Source organism: Anthonomus grandis, chromosome 14 (genome assembly GCF_022605725.1).
Source record: "Anthonomus grandis grandis chromosome 14, icAntGran1.3, whole genome shotgun sequence".
NCBI classification, from domain to species: Eukaryota; Metazoa; Arthropoda; class Insecta; order Coleoptera; family Curculionidae; genus Anthonomus; species Anthonomus grandis.
The window spans coordinates 5,251,944-5,266,426 of NC_065559.1; the positions used below are offsets into that span (position 1 = coordinate 5,251,944).

The window sequence follows — 14,483 nt, forward strand, 5'->3', positions numbered from 1 at the left end:
GTACTTCCATTAATCCATTGATCTAAAGACTAAGGAATATAAAGTGTATCTCCAAGCTAATATCTGCAAAATATTATAGGGACTAATATATAGGCTTAAGACCCTTGATACTCTTAAAAATCGTATGCTTTTAGCTCTAAGAAAATATTCATTAAACATTCTTTGTAGCATGTAAGACGATCTTTCAATGAGGAATAAATTTCTGTTGTAAAGTAGCTATTCCAATTTCCCAGGATCTTAACCCAATCTAAAATTGTGGAAATTATCGACAAAAACTTAAGAACAATGAATTATTCCAATAAACATGATTTATTTGTTGGTTTACTCTACATGCTTATAAAATCTATGCCGCGCAGATGTCAAGCTGTAATTAATGATAAAAATTATTTTACGAAATACTAATGACAAGTTTGTCATAAAATAACAATTGTTGTATACCAGCGTCCAGAATTCCTATATTTTTTAATAGTCTATCTACTTTTTGCCACTACTATTTGGTAATCGTAGGAGGATGCAATGAATTACTAAATCTTAGTATTTCATTGGCGCTTAGTTTCAAATTTTATGTTACATTTACGATGAAAAATAACCTTAACGATGTGTCTGTTAACTTACACTGAATTACACAACCAGAACATCTTAAATTATAGAACATTTACATTCACATTTACCATTAACTTATATACGTATTAATAATCATTTTAGTAACGGAAACTCAGCCCACACAAGATAACAGGACCATAAACAAATCGGCATCTAGTCCATTTATAGGAACGTCAAAGCCTTATAATAAATTGGCGTGGAGTCCCGAGTTATCGTCTCAGACAAAGAATAAACAAGAAGAGGTAAATAGGCATTTTTTCATGTCCAGTTCGAATCTCAATTTTCAATACAGTAATTAAAAATGCGATATTTGGGTCCCTACTAAACATATTTCTCATTGTAGTGCATTTTTTACCATATAAGATAAGGAAAATTACGTCATATTTATAAGTTAATAAATACAAAATCTACAGTGTAATGCCTGATTGCACAAATCTTTTAGACCATATTAACAAGTCAATATCAGTAACTTTAACAAAATTTATATTGCATATTGCCATTACTTTGGGAATATACACGTTCGGCGGTTGAAAAATTTCGAATATGATTTTTGCGTAATGTGTAAGAAGGAGACGGATCCTGGGCGGCTATCGCGTCGTCGTTGCGCTTATCAGTCCGGTTAAAGTTCGGTTGCAATTCCTCGCATACCTATGTACGTATTAGCCGATCATGTTTACAATTTATTTCAACCTTTGGTACGAAGACGGATACAGTAATAAAATAAAAATGATTTTTACTGTTGATCAAAAGATTAATATCATTAAATGGTATTGTCATGCGGATAGTGCAGAAGAAGTTGTCGGCCGTTTTATATTTGCATATCCTGATCAGCAAGTCCCTACTGCTAAAACAATTTATAATATCTGGCATAAGTTTGAGCAGTCGGGATGTGTAAATCGGTGTGCAAAATGTTCTAGTGGCGATCAGGAACCTCGTCAAACACCTGGCGCTAGGATTGAAAAGGAGGTCAAGGTGTGTGCTTTTGTGGAAGTAAGTGAACCTTGTTCTAGCTCCCAAATTTCTGAAGAAATTGATATTCCAAGTCGTACAGTGCGTGATATTTTGAAAAGAAATAAGTACAAAGCCTATAAAATTAAAAACACTCAAGAAATTTTTCCAGAAGGTCAAATAAAACGCTTGGAGTTTGTGTAAGAGAAAAAATTGATCAAAACGACGTCACAAGTAATATTTTATTTACAGACGGGTCTCTTCTAGGTCGACATAATTCTTCAGTCGTGAGATATTGGTCTCGGGAAAATCTACATTTGAGTGTACCTTTACGAACTCAATACCCGCAAAAGGTAAATGTTTGGACTGGTAGCCAATCACATTGTAGGGCCTATTTTTATTGATGGTACCTTAAACTCTGAGAGATATTTACTTTTATTGCAACAAAATATTATACCCGCTGTACGAAACTTGGATGTTAATTTTGAGGAAATTTGGTTTCAACAAGACGGATGTCCCGCTCACAACGCTAGACAAGTGCAGGACTAGTTAACAAACACTTTTCCTGAACGGCTTATTTCCACAAGAGGTACCATACCATGGCCTCCGCGATCTCCAGATCTGACGCCTCGCGACTACTTCTTAAACTGGTAAATTCTTTACCAACACCGACATGAAAGAGCCGTTAATTTGGACGAATTGCGACTTAATTATTATTATTAATATTTCTAGGTCCATTACACCTGAAATGTTAGCCAATGTACGTAGAGAATTTTACGACAGGTTGGGATACTGTGAAGTCCAACAAGGAGGTGTATTTGAACACCTTATTAAATAATCCATTTAATTAGAATTATTATTTTGTTTAAGAGAGTTATTTTTCATTTTATTTTAGAATATTGTATTTAGTTTTCACCAAAGGTTTTAAAGATTTGAGCATATTAAAGTTGTTTTTTTGACTTGCGATTATGAGCACGTTAAAAAACAACAGAAATTTTTATCTTTCGTGTGCGCGTAAAATTCCAATACTCGATTCGAGGCTAACCTACCCATCTCCAAGCGCTTGCTAAACATCACTGCGAGCAAGCCAAAAATAAATTCACATTGCGAGCGGTACTGAGAATCGACGTCGCTATCGGTGGGAGGTTACCGATGCAGTCGTTCTCTGTCTACTCTCTATCTATTAGGTCTAATACATTAAAACTTAATCCGTAAAGCGGCCCACTCACGAGCGAGCATGTTCGTTAACGTGGTTGGTGACGACAAATTTGTTGGTGTGTGGCTAAGTTGCGCAACATGCTACCAAGTTGCCGGTTTTTGGAAAATATCGAAAAACCGCAACGAGAGCCGAGCATGTTGCAACGTGTGTGCCGCTGTGTCAGGTTGCCGACGTCAGCGTGGTTAGTCGTACCCAGTATTGCGAAGAGGACACATTAAAAAAAAATCTTTCAGCGACAATAAAGAGTTCTGGAAAGAGTTTATAGAACTTTACGAATCCCTGCCTTGCTTGTGAAAAAAGAACAAATAAGACAAGCAATATTCAAACAAACATTAGAAAAATGCAAGTCTATTTTTCCTGATGCGGATAAAGAATTTGTAAATAAAAAAATAAAATGTTTACGGGCATCGTTTCGAAGAGAACTCAGAAAAGTAATCAAGTCAAAAGGAACGGGGACCTCACTTGATGTATATGAACCTTCTCTTTGGTATTATGAGCTTCTTTTATTTACGGCTGATTGTGAAACTGTAAGAAAAGGCAAATCTTCTATGATTGAGATTGAGAGTGATGAGGAAAGTAAGAATTCACAGGTAAGGAAGATATAATATATATTTTCGAAGTCACAAAGCAGATGTATTTTATAGATAAGATCATAGGTACTTACACTAAAAAAAATAGTTAAAAAAACACCTCTAAAGAACATTACAAAATTTAATTGTTACCCGCTGCTTAATTCAATGACGATTAATCATTATTTCTTGGAAAGGTATACTTCCATAATCACTAACGTAATAATCCTTATACAAATCCCTTATTTTGCTTTCTCTCAATTTTGTTGGCTGTCTCCCTCTTACTTGTTCTAGACCAATAAGCTGATTTACTTTTTCACGCCAATCTGCCTTTGTAATTTCACCAGTGTCAGCGTTTTCAACATCTGCAGAGGCTTGCAAATAATTCTTGCTGTAGCGTGTTAAAAAATTGTGCAGGGCACAACAAGCAAGTATAACTGCATCTACATTTTCCAATTTAATAGCAAAACTTCTTTGAAAAACCCCAAAACGTGAATTTAAAATGCCAAAGGCGTTTTCAACAACTCTCCTTCCTCTGCTAAGCCTATAATTAAAAATGTTTTCGTCATGTGTAATATTTTTTTGTGCATAAGGCTTCATTATGTTTTTTTCTAAAGGAAATGCTGAGTCTCCAACAAAAACATATGGCAATGCAACATTTCTTCCCGGTAGTTCTCTGGGCAATGGTAGATTTAATGTGTTGTTACGTAAACCATCGTAGAAGTCAGTTTCTTGCAAAATCCCCCCATCTGAAGTTCTGCCATTGCTTCCAGTGTAAACATAGAGAAATTCGTATTTGGCATTTACTACCGCTAAAAGGAGTACAATATGATCCACTGTTGCAAGGTTTTTTAATTGCCACATGTTTACCATCAATATCATGGTCTTGAAATCTTGGGCAATTGCAGTCCATTCGGACGATGTTGACGGTATCTGAAAGAAAAAACATCTAGATTATTAGACAACTGATTTCCCTGTTCATTTGCTTATTTTATTTCATTTATTTAAGGTCGAAAATTTACTGTCTCCGGCAACCCCGTCAACCGAATCTACAACATCGCGCAGTTCAGCTACACCACGCCTAAAGTACCTAAGACATCTTCAGAGAAAAAGAAACTGGAATTTCTAGATGTAACTTTTTTGAAAGGTGATGATTCCCAGAGAAGAGAACTGAGCATTTATGGGCAAAATATCGACTTACAACTAAATGATATGGATGCAAAGCAAAGAATAATAGCCGAAAAACTAATTGCAGATGTAATTTTTCACGGCAAACTAGGAAATCTCACAGAGCAATCTGCTGTGGCAGCAAAGCCTTTGCAACAAATGCATTACCCTCAACCTATGGGATCAGGGGTTTCATATGCCGGGCAATATCCTCCGCAGTATTTGCACAATAATTATCAATATCCTTCTGCACATCAATACCCCAATTATTCGCCCATCAGTCGACAACGCAATAACACTCATACTGAATCTGCCACCTCCAATTTTGAGCAGCAACCGTTGTCGCAAATACAACGCAGTGGTTATTGCGGGTACTCCAATTCAGCTTCAAACTCTGTCTCAGCCTCTCATTCGCTAATGCCAGACACACAAGTGCAGCCCGAGACAGAACTAGGCGAATTTCTTACTCTACACAGCAACAAAGGCAATTCGAGCTAAACGTGAAGTTGCCAGCTTATAATTTATAATTTGTTTTAGTTACAGATGTTATAAATAAAAATAATGCAAATAAATACCTACATACCTTTAAGTAGTTTTCTCTTAGCACATCGTAGATCTGTTGACAAGTTTCTGGAATGAGCTGTCCCAACAGTTGTGGTGACATTATAGTACTAAACTTCAGGTCTTCATAACTCCTTCCCGTAGCCAAAAAACGTAATGTAGCTACCAATCATTCTTCTGCGCTAACTGATTCTTTCATTACAGTGTTTTTTTTTTCTATGTTGGGTCTCACAAGATTTAGCAGTATTGTAAATGCAGTCTCATCCATTCTTAAGTAGTTTCGAAAGTCTGTTGGTTCCGACGATTTACAATGGGCCGACTTCGACTGAATGTGCGCACTTGTTAAACTGATGTTCGATCAAAATTTGCAATTGTGTGTGGCCACCGCAACATGTTGAGGAGCATGTTGACGAACATGCTCGCTCGTGAGTGGGCCGCTTAAGATTCAACTCGCCAAACGTGTATACTTTTATTAATTAAACTAGCTGGAGAGCTTTTTGGTTGGTTGATTTCAGCATGTTAAAATTAGTGTTGTAATTATGAACACTCTACAAATATATCTTCATTTCAGATACAAAAATCGGTGAGTAATAGATTAGAAGTGAACCTGAAGCTAGAACAAGACGAGATGGAAGGCGTAGACGAGAAGGAGTGGAATGAATGAACGCCGTTTTAGCAAAAAAAAATATGTCAGTACATATGTAGGCTTCGATTTATTTTATTTGTGATTTTCGAGGTCTTCGAAGAAAATCTCGCTTTTTATACTTTATAACTTAAAATAATTTTAGTATTAAGAAAAGATATCGCTTATTAAGCTTTTTTTAATTCAATATTAAACGATCGATTTTGATGGTGTTGTATTCTCAAGTTTATGCTCGATTTCTTAATGATCATGCCTGAACAGCTTTTTTTATGTTTTTTAATTGGTTTAAAAACCGTTGTACTGTAAAAAGTTCGCTGTGAATCTTATTGTTCTCATAAAAGCTTCATGGGTATTTAATATTTTTCAATTTTATATTAAACTAAATGAATTCTGAAATTAAATATTAAGGACAACTCTTTAAGATACATACAGAAAGTAATATATGTAAGAATATTTTCACACGTGCAATTTTCACAAAATTTTAATGCATACTATACATATGCACATAACCCTTAAGGGCGTCTCTTCCTGCCTGTAGTTAAACGTAATTTGTAAAACATGTACGTTTGGCCGGTATTAAAATTAATGCTTAGGGCCGACACTATTTTATTATCTACAGTGTATTCACAAAATTCGGCAATAAAATAACGTAATTTCTCCTGTTATATAGGGACGGGGATTATTTCTATTTTTACATGTTCTCTTTCGAGTTTTAAAATTCAATTTAAACATAATTCCAATAAGCTGTCTACCCTGCAGTATTTGCATTCATATCACGCTTGATGTGCCATTCTCCTTCCTTAAACGTACCAATGATCTCTTAAGCATAAATTTGCATTTAGCGCATATTGTTTTAAGTATTATGGTGATGGTGACATTTCATCTAGTCAATGTAAGTTTTTGGCTCTCTGTGGTAAATTAGCACCAAAATATTTGGTAAAATAAGAATTTTGGTTCATTTATCTTTAAATAAAACTTAGATTAGGCGATATTCATACAATATTTTGCTTATAAAGGTCGTCACACACATTCCATGTAAGTGTGCCAAACTTTTTTATAGCTTTTATACACTATTTTAATGAATCTTTACTACATTATCAATTGAAATTAACCTGTGTTTTTTGTTGCAACTTACTTGAACCAATAGTTAAGCTTCTTTTCTCACTGTACTCAGAAAATAATTTTTATTTTCACACACACTAGATTAGCAGCAAGTTTGTTTTACTGTGAACTTATGCTCAAAAATACTCTCCAACAACTAAAACATATAATAGTAGCGGTATTTTCATACGCCATAAAGGATAGTACATAGTGATGTAAGTGCTATAGTAATGGTAATGTATTTATACAATTTGTTTGTAACTTATTTTTTAATTTTGTATCTGTGTATTGATTTTACATCTAATGATGATATACAATTAGTGTTTCCCTAGTGTAGTTTCATACGATGGTAAATAAATCGCTCTATATACAAAACGAATGTCGGGTTTTATTTATGAATTTGGGTATTTTAAGACAATAAGGCGAAGCACTGGATAAAAAGTATTTACATATTTTTTACTTTGTGTCTGTATACATTCCTAATATAAGTGGTTTTTCATGTATTTATTAACAATAGCAGAATCCTGCATACAAAAAAATATATTGGTAAATTTATATACATTTTATGACATATAAGTATTTAGGCAAAACAATAATAAATATTTTAAAACAAAAAAAAAAACATAATTGAAAAATCCTTTTAACGCATTAAATAAAGCAATAAATCTACAGAAGCTTTTAAAATTCTCTTTAAATTAGAAAGGAACAAATTTCCTTAATTTGTTGGAAAATTATTAAGTGAAAACGTATAAAGTCGGAATGCAATATATTTAAAAAAAAATAAGCTAAACACTTCCTACTCTGTCCCTTGGTATAAGCCTGAGCTCAGATCCGTGTTTGAGAAAGACGTTGCCTGAAAACAAAATTATAAATGTACGAACAGAATTATTGAGAAATATCAGAGCAATTAAATGATGTAATGTAAGGAATATGCAATAATACGTATTTTGGTGTACCTGATAAATTAAAAAATGCAGATTTAGTAAATGCTCATTTTTTTTAATAGTATCCAAGGAATATTCCGGATACAGAGAGGATTTTTTATTTGCCAAACAAATATCCTAATATTTCCCATGTCTTTAATTTAAGGCTAATTGATGAGTTGCAACTTAACTAAATATTCATTGGTACCACCTCTAATGCTGAAGATGTAGATGTGATCAATCATGTACCTTAAAACCGTACATAGAATCAACACAACTGCTGTATTCTAGACAGTACATTCCCAGCATTATGGAGCTAGCTCCTGAATAAAAACTCAAAAATAGATTTATCACGAAAAATAAATTTGGCACGCCCCCTGTTATATCTCTAGGTGGCGTGCAGCTGCATTACTCCCAGGATTTCTGGGAATCAAGTTAGATCCCAAACTCTCCTGGCACGATCATGAAGACACCAGAATGCCACCTGCGCGCTAAGGGCCTGCAGGTGGGCTTTCGGCAATACCTGTGGTCTGTCTTCTAAGATCCTCCACTGGATCTACTCGCACATTGTGAGACCTCTTCTCACATACGGGGCTATCGTTTGGTGGCCATGTACGGAGAAAGCGAAAATTCGTGCTCAATTGGACAGAGTCCAACGTCTTGCGGTTCCATGCGGACGGCGCCAACTAGAGCGCTTGAGACTCTGCTGAGCCTTCCGCCTCTGGACCTCGTTGTGCAATTCGAGGCAATGAGGACTGCGTACAAGCTATACGTCCTCGGCGAACTACGTGCTGGCGAGACCGGTCACGCAAAAATTTGGTCACGGGACATACAGGAATGTCCTCTCCTTCTGATGGGCAGTGATAAAAGTCCTGAAAAAACTGGTGCAGGTTGGCTGCAGGGTCCAGCTCGTCTGGATACCTGGCCACGCAGGCCATGCAGGTAATGAGGAAGCGGACTCTCTTGCCAAACTGGGATCCGCGAATGTGCCGATGGGGCCGGAACCCATAGTTGGTATCGCCAAATGCGTTGCGGTCGCGTCAATGAAGGGTCTGCTGGACAAGTGGACCGAAGATGGACTGTTCCCCTGGTATGAGACAGGCCAAAGCGCACATAGGTGGGGGCCCTCTGCCTGTCTCACCAAAAATCTACTACGCCTAAAAAGACGCGAAATTCGGCTAATGACAGGTCTTTTAACCGGTCACTGGCACTTAAGAAGCCATCTCCATACTATCGGTATTGCGGACAACCGGGAATGCCGATGGTGCTGTGAGGAGGATGAAACCGTTGACCATGTAGTCGGGAAGTGCCCAGCACTCACGCGCGCCAGGTTCAAATACTTGGGTAACACTTTCAGTGTACCGAGTGACTTTAAGTCCTTCAGACCAGAGAGCCTTATCGGTTTCTCTAAGGCCGTTGGGCTCTGGTAAACCCCGGTGGGGCATGACGGGTCCATCAGGAGACCTATATGCACAACTGCCTTGGCAACCCACTGTTCGACAATTCATTCATTCAATAGATTTATCAAAGAATATAACATTGACACTAGGCAGTGTTTTCGGAAAAACAGACTATACATCTACAAGGAGCGAACAATATGCTACGCAATGTCTAGTAAAATAAAACTATTCAGGTTCTATAAAGCTACAAAAAAAATATAAACTCCATCACGAGAGTGTCGACTGCTTAATGTTAAAGGGAGAAATAATAAGAAACTCTTTAGAAAGCAGAAAATTACAAATTAAAAGCAATAATTAAAAATTCCAGGAATTTAGTCCACAACAAGGAGTACTACAAGTCCACAGAAAGAAGTACTACACATGCAAAATCTAGTTCCGAAGCTGCCACTAACCTTCAACAAATATACTCAAGACCATAAAACTATACCAGAAAAACTAATTCAATTAACCGAGCAAAGCATTCCCAGGCATTAACGTACAAGATGCAACATGGAATTTGCCACAAAAATTTACAAATCAATCTGCAAACCTATTTCAGAATATGGCCACACAATATTTCTTAATCTTAGACCACCTTCTCTAAATAACATAAAAACTGCAGAAACATCAACTCTTCTAGCAGTAACAAAAATGCGACACCCTCAAAAATCACATTTGAATCCAAGAAATGAACAGCTCTATCAGAGGACAGAGATTGAGCTAATTCATCAAGATCACACAACATGGAGCCACTATGTAGAATAAGAGAGAACAGAAATTCTAGGTACAGATTCCCCATTCTTAAGAAATTTGAGAAACTACAAGAAAACCCCAACTAATTTTAAATTTAAATAAGAATGAAAGATTTTTTTCACATTAAAGTAATATCCACTTAGTTTTATACTACTGTAAATATTGTATATACATAATTGTAAAATTTATCCTGCTGAAGGAAATTGCTTGCAAAGTTAAATATCCAAAATAATTTGAGGATCTAGGGCTAAAAAGCTCATCAAAATTATAGATACAGTTTACCGACAAGACATCGTGTTTCATTTTTAATCTAATGATAAGTTCAATTGACCATATTCTCTATGTGCACTCTGAAGGAGCGTTCATTATTTTTCATGTAAATTAGGTTCTCAAGTATGAAGTGAGATAGAGTCACTATGTTATATTTCCTAAAATATGCAATTAACACCGTTAAAATACATTGTGAAAGGTTCCTAAGGACATATAGGTCTCTCCCTTCTATTAAATGTATATTATTCAGGAAGTAGATGGATTTGTTTGTCTTTAGGAAAAACTACAGTCTCGTAAATGTGATCAATGATATCACGAGCAATCAGGAATATAAATTTACTACATCTAAGGCTGTGCTGGATTTTCGCATGTTAAATTAAATTATATTGTTTTTTCACTTAAAAGCCTTTAAGTTTTTGATTCACACCTAGATAATTGGATAAGTGGTAATGATCCATTTGAGTAGTACTTAAAAATTAATGTTCCTCAAGGCTCTATAATGGGGACGTGAATTTTCACTGTTAACTCTAAATTTAATTCTGATATAAAAAGCATTACTTCATTGTGTAGATGTCAACAATTTAAAAATAAATCTTCTTTAGAAAACATAGTTTGAAACTAGTTGTTGGTGTTTGACTGCAATTATTCATGTCAAAATTGAGTTGTTTCCTACCTGCAGTTTGTTGAGGATTGATACCCACTCCATCATCTGTGATTATAGCAGAAGTCGCCGGGGGTACCTTGAACTCTTCAGCTGCGAATTTCAATACTGCTGTAAAGGGTGTTTGCTCTGGAACGCTTAACCTGCAAAAAACATACTTATCTCATACCAAAGGCATTTACTCTATACAGTATGCACAAGAAATTCTCTGCTCCCTCCTTCTAATACCTTTATTTTTAAATTTAAGCTAGAAGCCAGCAGGTAGCGAATTATTTGTAAATGATATTAGTCATAGTGATGACATAGGGTCACAAGATATAAGATTTTGTTAATTAAAAATAACAAAAACCAATTTTTTGTAAAATAATACAAAAATAATATATATATTACATAAAGGCATGCTACAATTCAATAAATAAATTATACAAATCAAACATTAACCATATTTCAGCTTTTAGACAACTAATCAAAAATATCACTTATTATTTGTGTCCATAAATCTGAGTTTGAGAATTCCTTAGCCTTTTCTAACCTATTTAAAACATCAATGTTCAAGTCACTCTCGCAAGAGAGTGATTTTAAAAATACCACTAGTTCGAAATATGATATTTCATGGCAAAAGGAGACACTTGGATCACTTTTCCACTCGGCTAATTCACTTTGGTCCTTGGTCATCATACCCCCAATATACTCAATAAAATTGAACAAAGATTGGAAGAACGTGGGGTAGTTTTTACATGTAGAGGTTACATCTTTCATATCTAATTTCTGAAACAACACTAGCCAAAATTTTTTGGATAAAAGGCTTCTATCCGTCATTTTGTTAAGAAGACATTCTAAAATGACTTCATTACCACTATTATCTACTAAGATACTTTTTTTTGAACCCAACATGCCTATAAGCCTGGGTAAGTTTTCTTCCACATTGTATAATGATAAATAAGAATCTATTTCAGATTTTAGTTGATCTTTCATTCCAATTTTGCAATAATCACTCCATTTGTTTAATATTATACTGTACTCCACCGAACATGAGTCTGTGACACATGCTTTAACAAAGTCTGCGATTGCTTTGTTTGAATTTGTTTTTAAAATGAGATTTTCAATACATTCTTGAAACCTTTCTTTGGGATACATAGATGTATATATCCTAACTCCAATATCCAAGGTACTTTCTTTAATGTTAGGAAATTTAAAAAGTTTTTCCAATAGTCTATTATTAGCTTCCACAAAGAAAAATTCTGTATAAAATTTATGACAATTATTATCAATCAGCCACAGTTCAAGCAAATGGAAAAACCTCTTGGAAAACTCCTTTTCTTGAAAATTAGCCACAGTGCTTTCAATAAACTTTCCCAACTTAAATGCAGACTTGATTTCTTCGGTGGTAACGCTTTTAGCCCAAGAGGGATTTTCATAAATCTGCAGAAACCTATGGAAGGCCTTCAAGACTTGGGTAACATTGGATGCTCCATCGTCGCTCATTTTGCCTTAGGCTCATGTTGGTAGGTTCTCTCAGTCATCTGTTAACAAAAAAAAACAAAACCGTTAATAGTTTGAAGGTTGCGTTCAAAGAACATATTTATTTTTTTATAATTTGACTGAGAAAATCTACCAGCAAAAGTCAATAGGACTGAACAACTAAATTAATCAGCAAAAATTGTAATGCATTCAAAAACAAAGTGTTCAATTTGGGTTCATACTAATCTACTAACGAAAGCTATTTTTAATTTATTGGAGAGTAGTGATGTGCAACGATTAGTTTTATAATTATCGAGTAGATACTGATACTTTCTATCTAAGTATCAGATTCTTTGTATTCATTACAAAGTAGTCATTACTTGTTAGTTGTTTGTGAATATACAGGCGAATATTAAGATTTTATATGAATACCTATATTAAATTTAGGGCTTGCTTTGGCGTTTCTTATATTTTTTGAGTATAACAGAGGGTTATCAAGTTTTAGTAACATGTTACAAAATGATACTTTAATACTTATGCTAATAAAAAGTAACTAAGTTCAGGCAAGACAAAAGAATTCAAATACTTTTACCTAGAACAAGGTATCGAGTATCCAAGTATCAAGTGCGTGGCGACTGGCGACAACGACAGGTAAATATAAATAATTATTACTGATTAATTATTGTTGGGCTGATCGGCAGCGGTTTATTTCATTTTATTAACAATATTGCCATATTTTACTTATAAAATATATTTAGTACGCATAAGCAGCCACCGATGACTTGGAAATTTGAGATTCAAAAAAGTATTTGAGTAATGAGTAGTTGGGGTCGAAGGATTCAATTACTTGAATCTTCGCATGTATCAGATATTAAAGTATTGAGTAGATACTATCTGCACATCTCTATTGGAGAGGCCTTATCTGGGGTAAATGATCAGGGGCTTGCAGTGGCACTATTCTGTGATTTAACAAAAGCATTTGAATGTGTCATTCACAGTATGTTGCTGTGCAAGTTAGAGATGTGGATTCAGAGGTAGAGTAATTCATTGGTTTTCGGCCATATTTAAGTAATAGTGTATAGTAAATACTGGTGTAATTGAACTGAACCCCCAATTTTTTTAATTTTTGTTGTATGTCAATGACATTATGGATATGAATAGTTCTGGAAAGTTTACTAGGTTTGCAGATGATGCTACTGTGTTGTGGAATAATAGAGCACTTATTAACCAAGACCCACCGCTAATTAAAACTGGTGTGATTTAAAAAAATTTAGCTTCAAAATCAACATTACTTCTTTTATGTGCGCTCTAGGTCCAGCTTACCTAGAAAACCAAATTTTAGTCAGCACTGTTAAAAGTAAATTTCTAGGTTGACAAATTGATAAAAAATTAAAATTTTAACTTTTTCACAAAGTACTGTCATCCAACTGCTTTCCTCTCAGAATAATCTCTAACAAATTGAATAGAGACATAATAAAACAAAAATATTTGGCACTAATAGAATCCCATTTATGGTATGGTATATGTTTTTGGGGTTCTTGTGCTCTCGGGAACATACATAAATAAAGCCAAAGTGAAAGCATGTAAGCCTTTCTTTATTACGAAGCAATATATTTTTTTTCTCTATTTATGGTCTCTGAATACACTTAGATTTGGTGCATCAATTCAACTTTTTTCATGCTTATTACTACAGATACATCAATATTAATATTAGTACTTACACTTTAAAAGGAAGCTTCGGGTCTGAAGTAAGGGTAATTTTAAATGTAACTTTGGACCTAAAAATAGTATTCATTAGTATGTTTTAATGAACTGCTGGTCTGTTGGCACCAAGAACCAACATATGTGAAATTTTTGTTAATATATTAACATCAGTCCACATATGTTAGAACCAAAATACCTGATAATTTATTAGTACTTACGCCATTGTAACTGTTTATAATGCAAGTAAAAATATAAGACTTTGAAGTTGTATTATGTGGCACTATTTATTCAAATTTAACCCAAGAAAATCAACATTTAATTAATATAACCACTCGCATTTACCAAAGTTTTTTTTTTGTGTATTTGGTTGGTGGTCAGATGACAGCTGTCACAACTTGTGACAACGCTCATACAGAACTGACAGCTACGATGAACGCAACGGAATATAAATAAAAGAGCGA

At 34.7% G+C, this 14,483-nt stretch overlaps 2 protein-coding genes across 5 annotated transcripts in view; one reads left to right on the forward strand and one right to left on the reverse strand.

Annotated features, from left to right (window-relative positions):
- LOC126744435 (coronin-7) overlaps positions 1-7,190 on the forward strand; it is a 44,295-nt gene extending 37,105 nt beyond the window's left edge. For both annotated transcript variants that reach the window (XM_050451850.1, XM_050451851.1), the window contains 2 exons: positions 706-845; positions 5,639-7,190. In XM_050451850.1, the coding sequence (XP_050307807.1) occupies positions 706-845; positions 5,639-5,731 (233 nt within the window). In that variant the 3' untranslated portion in view covers positions 5,732-7,190. The remainder of the gene's footprint in view (positions 1-705; positions 846-5,638) is intronic.
- On the reverse strand, positions 7,180-14,443 carry LOC126744436 (ubiquitin-fold modifier 1). 3 transcript variants are annotated; one of them, XM_050451854.1, is made up of 4 exons: positions 14,241-14,411; positions 14,040-14,096; positions 10,870-11,000; positions 7,180-7,664 (listed from the first exon to the last, which is right to left on the reverse strand). In XM_050451854.1, the coding sequence occupies exons 1-4, from the start codon at positions 14,243-14,245 to the stop codon at positions 7,597-7,599; spliced, it is 261 nt and encodes an 86-aa protein (XP_050307811.1). In that variant the 5' UTR covers positions 14,246-14,411; the 3' UTR covers positions 7,180-7,596. The 3 variants fall into 3 exon arrangements, with proteins under 3 accessions (XP_050307811.1, XP_050307810.1, XP_050307809.1); XM_050451853.1 differs by lacking the exon at positions 14,241-14,411 and having other exon boundaries at positions 14,040-14,113; XM_050451852.1 differs by lacking the exons at positions 7,180-7,664; positions 10,870-11,000 and adding an exon at positions 11,244-12,380 and having other exon boundaries at positions 14,241-14,443.
- Between the last annotated feature and the right edge of the window lie 40 nt (positions 14,444-14,483).